The sequence below is a fragment of the Sebastes umbrosus genome, chromosome 15 (assembly GCF_015220745.1).
Source record: "Sebastes umbrosus isolate fSebUmb1 chromosome 15, fSebUmb1.pri, whole genome shotgun sequence".
In the NCBI taxonomy this organism is placed as follows: Eukaryota; Metazoa; Chordata; class Actinopteri; order Perciformes; family Sebastidae; genus Sebastes; species Sebastes umbrosus.
Window position 1 is genome coordinate 26,990,916 of NC_051283.1, and position 7,950 is coordinate 26,998,865.

The window sequence follows — 7,950 nt, forward strand, 5'->3', positions numbered from 1 at the left end:
AACTGGGAAATGCACATATTGTAATCAACCAGAAACTGTCGAACATGTACTGATACACTGCAGGAATTACAGCATCCAGAGGAATCACCTTTTACAGTCACTAAGGAAGGCAAAACATCAGGACTTTTCATTGTCAGGTCTATTGGGGAATACAGCATATACTGTGAAATTATTCAGCTTTTAAGAGAAACTGATTTAGTTAAACCAATCTAGTTTTCATCATTATTATTATTATTATTATTATTATTATTATTATTATTATAACTAATAATAATAATAATAATAATATTTATTTATTATTTATTTTATTTTATTTTATTTTATTTTATTTTATTTTATTTTATTTTATTTTATTTTATTTTATTTATTTTGTTTCTGCACATCTCCTGTTCCACACTCCAGTCAGTAGGTGGCGGTAATGCACCTCTAAGCTGGTTTGCCAACCAACAATAAACACCAAAGAAGCAGAAGAGAAGCGAGGAAGCTAGCCGTGTTGGTGAACCAGCAGCAGGTAACTAAAGCAAAATACCAATAAAATACATATTTTTTTTAATTTCAGAAAATGTTTCTGTTAATATTATTAGTTGTTAAAGTAGCAACACTTGCTACGTCATCGTACTGCTGCGTTATGGAGACTAATTAACAGATTAACCTAGTTAATGGTAACAGTGACGTCAGTTTAACAATAACAACAACAACCAACGTTAGCTCTGCTGTTATGAGTAAAATGTGTAGTTTGTATTTAACACCACACAAAAAAAACGTTGTTCTATAATGTATATTAATTATTCTATAGCCTTTTTGTCTCACTTATACAAACGTGCAGAGGATGGCTGGCAGAGCAGACCCTGAGCAAAGATAGATATTGAACAATGCTCACACAATAGTTTGATTTGTGCAAAAGAAATACTCGCATAACAGCTCCCCATCATGTACCAGCACGTACCCAGCCCTGTGCAGGAATCTGGATTGTAGTATCCCCTCCCTGTAGGTCTGACTTTGCTGAGAAACCTTGGCTTTTGTGTGTCATCTACTATATGTTGTTTTTAAAGGTCCTATATAGTAAAAAAGAAATTAGATTTTAATGTCTTTTATATTATAAAGCAGGTTTAAGTGCTATATAGATACTGTTAAACTATCAAAACACTCAATATATGGAGAAATACACAAAGCCCTATTCAGAAATTGTGTGTTTGAAACAAGCCGTTAGGATTTCTGTCCATTTGTGATGTCACAAATATACAATATTTAGACCATTTCACAGTTTTAAACGTAAACATTCTAAATGTGTCCCAATTTATTTCCTGTTGCAGTGTATGTAAATAACATCAGCTGATAGTAAGTAAACATGGACCCAAAATGTTGCCTAGCAACGCAATTCCGTTGCAATTCCCTTGAAATGCGCTAAAACGGAGCGTTTCAGACAGAGGGTAAATACAGGCATATTCAGGCAGACAGTATGAGGAAAATAAAGTTTTTTTGAACATTACAGCATGTAAACATGTTCTGGTAGAAACACAAAATACAAGTATGAACCTGAAAATGAGCATGATATGGGATCTTTAAATTATAATGTGACATCATTGTGTCAAGAAAGATGTACTGTATATACTGTATTACGAATACAAACAGATCTTATTCTGATTCTATTTTCAGATGCTGATATGTCACTTCTCAGACAGCATCTGGTTTTCCTTGAATGAAGCTCGATATACAGACTGATTAGCAGCACACAATGGATTCCCCTGAAGCCGAGGTCTCAACCCACAGTGATCGAAAAGAAGACACCGCCCCAAGCACGTCAAATACATCAGGTGAAAGAGAAGATGGACCAAAGCCAAAGAAGGCACCTTTGAAGAGGACCACTGGTAAGCCTACAAATGCAAAAGCCAAGAAGCATAAAAAGGCCAGAGTCTCCAGGCCGCCTCCGCTCGGCTACACTGTCCATCAAGGGGAAGATATGCTTCTTGTCATATCAAGTTCTACTTCTCAGTACCACAATTCAGCCTGGACTCCCCCAAAGAAGGGAAGCAAAAAGAAGAAGCTAACTAAAGGAAAAGGGAAAGCTAAACCGGTTTAAGAGAAAAAAGACAGTCCGTGCAACGCCTAAACTGACAAATAATCCAGTTGCCAAGGAAAAAGAGGACATTAATGTGTTTGTGCCACAGAAAGCCACAGACCACAGATGGGGTCAAAGTCTTCCCGAGGAGGTGCTAATCAGTATTTTTCAGATGGTGCTCGTCCAAGATGGTGCTGTACCATTTCTATGCAGGTAATAATAAACTCGTATTTGATGTGATGTAGCTGTGATTAGTGAATACTTAAATAATCTGAGATTTTTACTATGACCAGAGTGAGATCCTTTATTTCAATGTTATCATTTATCAACCTTCTATGATGATGATATGATCATATCATGTCATAGCTTTGCAAAATCATGTTGTCCAAATTAATTATTCCAAAATTGTATTTAAACTTAGGCAAATATGCTACTTTATGCAAATGCATGTATATATTTATTATTGGAAATCAGTTAACAACACAAAACAATGACACATATTGTCCAGAAACCCTCACAGGTACTGCATTTAGCATAAAAATATACTCAAATCATAACATGGTAAACTGCAGCCCAACAGGCAACAACAGCTGTCAGTGTGTCAGTGTGCTGACTTGACTATGACTTAATGGCTATGCCAGTTTGGAGCATTATTTAGCCTCCTTTGTGACAAGCTAGTATGACATGGTTGGTACCAATGGATTCCTTAGGTTTTCTAGTTTCACATGATGCCAGCATCTTCACTCTACAACTTAATAATTGCAAGTTGCGTTAATGCATTAAAAAAATGAGTGGCGTTAAAACGAATTTGAGTTGACGCTATTATCGCATTAACTTTTACAGCCCTAGTGTATATATATATATATAAGTCTTGTCTGTTATAGGTAAGATTCTGTATATGAGATCATAATTATGACTGCAAATAACGATTATTTTCATAATTGTTTAAACTGCTGGTTGTTTTCTTCATTAATCATTTGGTCCATAAAATGTCAGAACATAGTGAATAATCACAATTTCACAGAGCTCAATATGACGTCTTAAAATTCCCAATTTTGTCGAACCATCAGTCCAAAACCCAAATATAATCAATTTGCTACCATATAAGACCAAGAAAACCAGCAGATATTCACATTTCATTTCAGTTATTCATGTCAATAATAGCATTGTTTTCATCTATATCATTCAGCTGGAGTGTTATTCGGGAACCATAAATTCCACACTGAACTAAATCCCTCTTTCCGTCTGTGTTTCCGGTGTAGGGTGGGGAGTGTTTGTCGTCTGTGGAACGCTGCGGCCTCCAGTCCGGTCCTGTGGCGTAAAGTGACTGTAGGTCACTGCTGGATTGCACCAGGGAAAACCCAGCTACCTAAAACTGAGAATAAGATTAAGGACACTTTTAACTGGCTGGCACAAAACAGGTCAGTATTGTTAGTTTTATGGCAACGTTTGACATTAACATAGAGTGAACTGTGATCTAGTTTGTGCTTAGATGTCTTATATCTTTGATATCTTGAAAAATAAATAATAAACTACTTCTTGGTCTCTAGATTCTCTCAGCTACGAGACTTCTCTCTCTGTCACTGGACAAAGAATGCCACCTATGCTGTAGAGGTAAGTCGTCAAGACTAGATATCTGTCCTTTTCAGCTATTATTTTATAAGCTTCTGAACTGAAAAGATTAGTCAACTCACCAATTGGACGGAAAATTGAATCAGGCAACTATTTTTATGATCATGTTTCTGTTTTTTTTCATCCAAAAATGCCAAATACTTGTTGGTTCTATGTTCTCAAATGTGTGGACTTGATTCTGGGTTATGACAATAAAGTTAAAGAATATTTTTGGGTGTTTGTTTGACAATTTGAATACATCCCTTACTTTGGGCTTTATAATCTGACACTTAATAGACAAAACAATCTATTGAGAAAATAATCAGCCGATGACTCAATAATGAATGTAATTGTTAGTTGAGTCTTAATAGGCTCCATTGAAGAGTTTTGATCTAAAATAAGAGGTACAAAACTACCTTTTTTTTTAACAAAATATTGTCTTGTGAATTATAGGTTGCGGTTTTTATCAACACATTTTGTATTTACCATATGTTTTTTTTCTGCTTATGTTGTGATCAAATTTAGGTTGTGTCGCAGCTGTGCCCTCACCTTCGGTCCCTTAAACTCTCCTACTGTACAGGCCTGGCAGCGACAGCCTTCCACAGCCTTGGTCTGCACGGCCGGTCTCTGCAGAGCATGGACCTCCAGTATTCAGAGGTACATCAAGAACCAGCTCAGTTGTTTTATTAGTTTCACAGTAAAAAAATGTTGGAAAATGTGGTGGATGCATCCTGAAACTAGGGCTGTCAAAGTTAACACGGTACTAACACGTTAATGCAAAATAACTAACCACTAACTTCTTTAACGCATTAACGCAACTTGCGATTTTTAGATTGTAGGGGACTCAGTTTTAAAGCTAGAGTGAATATACTGGTATCATATGAAACTAAAAAGCCTAATGAATCCATTGGTACCAACCATGTCATACTAGCTTTGCAACGGAGGCTAAATAACGCTCCAAACTTACACAAAATTTTGGCGAGGAAAAACTGTCATGGCCATTTTCAAAGGGGTCCCCACAAAACACATTTTTGGCCATAACTCAATAATTTGTATGCTAATTATGACATTTTCACACTAATGCCTAATAGGATAAAATGATGAAGTGATGACATTTTGGACAGACATGGATGTAAACTGCAACTTGACTGGTTGGCGGGAGGAACACAACAACAAGGTGGTAATACTAGTTGTTTTAGTTTCAGGTGGAGGGACTCCTGGAGTACCTGGAAAATCATGGGAGCCAAATCAAGCAAATTTTGTTCACTCATGGAATAAAGAATGACAGGCTTCTGTCCGCCATCACGGTAAGCCTCCCACTCCCCTTCTCTCCAAACTGCATGGTTTTTTTTCATGTTTATTTTAAACACAATCGTATTTGTCTTTTCAGAGGGGGTGCTGTCCAGATTTGGAGTTGTTGGAAGTCAACACAAAGCTCGACAGTAAAGATTGTGAACTTCCAGTTTGCATTCAGGCACTACAGATGGCATGCCCTAAACTCAAGGTAAAAAAAATAATCTAATATTGCAGTTTTCTACGCCAATGTGACTATTGTGAAATTGATTTGATAACTGATTAATCGTTCAAGTAATTTTTCAAGCAAAAATGCCAAGCTTTAGCTGGTACTAGTTTTTCAAATATGAGGAGTTGATGCTCTTCTTTGCCATATATCATTGTGAACTGGATATCTTTGGGTTTTGGACCTTTGATTGGATAAAACAAAAAATTTGAAAATGTTACCTTGAGCTCTTGCGAGTACATACAAGGGACATTTTTCACTATTTTCTGACATTTCATAAGCAAAATGATTAATTGAGGAAAGATTAATCAATAAGAATAATCGTTAGTTGCAGCCCTATGTTTTATCTCGTCTCTTGTCAGTGAAACATTTTGCACTTTCCATGTTACGAGTCAGTGCACTGTGTGTGTGAACAGTGTTTACCCATGAAACTTGTACATCTATTCTACGTCTATTGTGCTTCCCATCAGACCTTCCGGATGCTGAATGTCACACCTCTGCATAAGACGATGCGTAATCATGGTGCCGATTCAACATTAGGCTTCCCGTTACTGGAGGAGCTGTGTATCGCAACCACCTCTCTTTCCTATTTGACCGACAAAGATTTGTGGGACATCCTCTTTGGCTCCACCAGGCTGCGGGTGTTGGACCTGCGTGGCTGTTCTCGAATCACACCGTCCGGTCTCGCAACACTACCCTGTCTAGGTAGGCCTAACTCGTGCAATCTATAACTTTGGTCAATTTGGAGTTATTAAGTTACTTAAAGGTGCAGTGTGTAGGATTTGGCGGCATCTAGTGATGCAACCAATTGAAACCTGTGTGATACTGGCATCATATGAAACTAGATAACCTAAGGAATCCATCAGTACTAACCATGTCATACTAGCTTGTCGCAAAGGAGGCTAAATAACGCTCCAAACTTACACTAAATTTTGGCGAGGAAAAACTGTCATGGCCATTTTCAAAGGGGTCCCTTGACCTCTGACCTCCAGATATGTGAATGAAAATGGGTTCTATGGGTACCCACGAGTCTCCCCTTTATAGACATGCCCACTTTATGATAATCACATGCACTTTGGGGCAAGTCATAGTCAAGTCAGCACACTGACACACTGACAGCTGTTGTTGCCTGTTGGGCTGCAGTTTGACATGTTATGATTTGAGCATATTTTTTTATGCTAAATGCAGTACCTGTGAGGGTTTCTGGACAATATCTGTCATTGTTTTGTGTTGTTAATTGATTTACAATAATAAATATATACATAAATTTGCATAAAGCAGCATATTTGCCCACTCCCATGTTGATAAGAGTATTAAATACTTGACAAATCTCCCTTTAAGGTGCATTTCAAATAGATACAAAATGTGTGATTAATTTTCGATTAATCGCAATTAACTATGGACAATCGTAATTAATTGCGATTCAATATTTGAATCGATTGATAGCTCTTGAATTTAGAAATAAAATACCCAGCTGTGTTCATAATATAAATTTGGATTTGCATTAAAAACCCATTTATTAATCAACCCTACCTTCTTTTGCTGTGATTTGGCAGAGCTTGAGTGTCTGTTCTGGGGACAGTATTTCAGCAGCAACGTTGGGTTGTCATCACTTAAGAAGGGGCTTCACGTGGTGACCCAGAAATGGAGTCGAACACTGCAACAGCTTGACATCGCAAATCAGCTCTTCACCGAGGAGGACTTGGAGATAGCGATGGGTTACCTTGCTCAGGCCACAGAGGCAGATACCCTGCGTTCACTAAACCTGAGTGGGACCAGGATCACCCCACCTGCCCTCAGGTACTCAATTCATAGTTTTCCCTCTTAACTCTACCAGTCCAAATAGTCAAATAAACAATGAACCAACACTTTTAAGGGTCAGTCTGCAGGCATGCAGAACTGAGCATGAATCAAGCATTCACATTTGTAAATCCTGAGTACTGAAGGTTTAGCATTGTCATCATCTTTCTAAGGATTTCAAATTGGTATCTGTACTTTATTTTGCAGGCAAGTCATCGGCCACATGACTGCTCTTAGCTACCTCAACCTTTCAGCCTGCCGTTATCTTCCAAGAGGAATGAAGAGAATTTACCGGGGCCAAGAAGACATTCGCCAGCTGCTGGACAAATTGGAGTAGTTGTCATATTCATTTGGTTCCAAAAATGGTTCCAGGCATACATGAATGTCTTAAAACACACCTCTTTGTGGTTTATGTTGTTAAAGCAATATGGATATTTTACCCACAGGTGTCTCTGTAAATATTGTTTTATATGTATATTGTTCGCACAAAACAGTTCATGCAAAACCCTCCTTACGGTGCTAGAAAGCAAGGGTTTGGAATCAAGTGAGAAAACCTATTGCTGCTGTATTATTGTCAGTTAACAAGTTAAGAACACTGCCTACACTGTCGTTTTATACATTTTGACACCAAGTTACAATAACACCAGACAAAAGTTTTGCAAGAAATATTTGTAATTTGTAATTAATAATAAAGGTTCAACATGTCACTACAAAGTTTGTTATATACTTTCTTTCCACTAGAGAGTGCTGTACACTCATTTACAGAATGACCGAATGGGGTCTTTCTTGCTGCGTTCATACAGTTGTTGAGGAAAAACATTCAAGTATTTCAAAGTGAGAGACATATTTAAAACTTACAAATGCTTGCATTTGATTTGCTTTATTGTTGTTGAACCGGTATGGGTGCTCTAAAAGTTGTCCAGCCCAGGTGAGGACTCATTTTACAGTATGTGTGTATTGA

General features: G+C 37.5%; 1 protein-coding gene across 1 annotated transcript; it reads left to right on the forward strand.

The window, feature by feature from the left end:
- Positions 1-393: 393 nt before the first annotated feature.
- fbxl6 (F-box and leucine-rich repeat protein 6) lies at positions 394-7,703 on the forward strand. The gene is given in 11 exon segments (XM_037795758.1): positions 394-511; positions 1,657-2,077; positions 2,079-2,272; positions 3,322-3,480; positions 3,610-3,673; positions 4,196-4,327; positions 4,870-4,977; positions 5,061-5,174; positions 5,660-5,894; positions 6,746-6,989; positions 7,197-7,703. Coding segments are annotated over 10 exon segments (1,722 nt in total). The 5' UTR covers positions 394-511; positions 1,657-1,735; the 3' UTR covers positions 7,327-7,703.
- Positions 7,704-7,950: the final 247 nt, after the last annotated feature.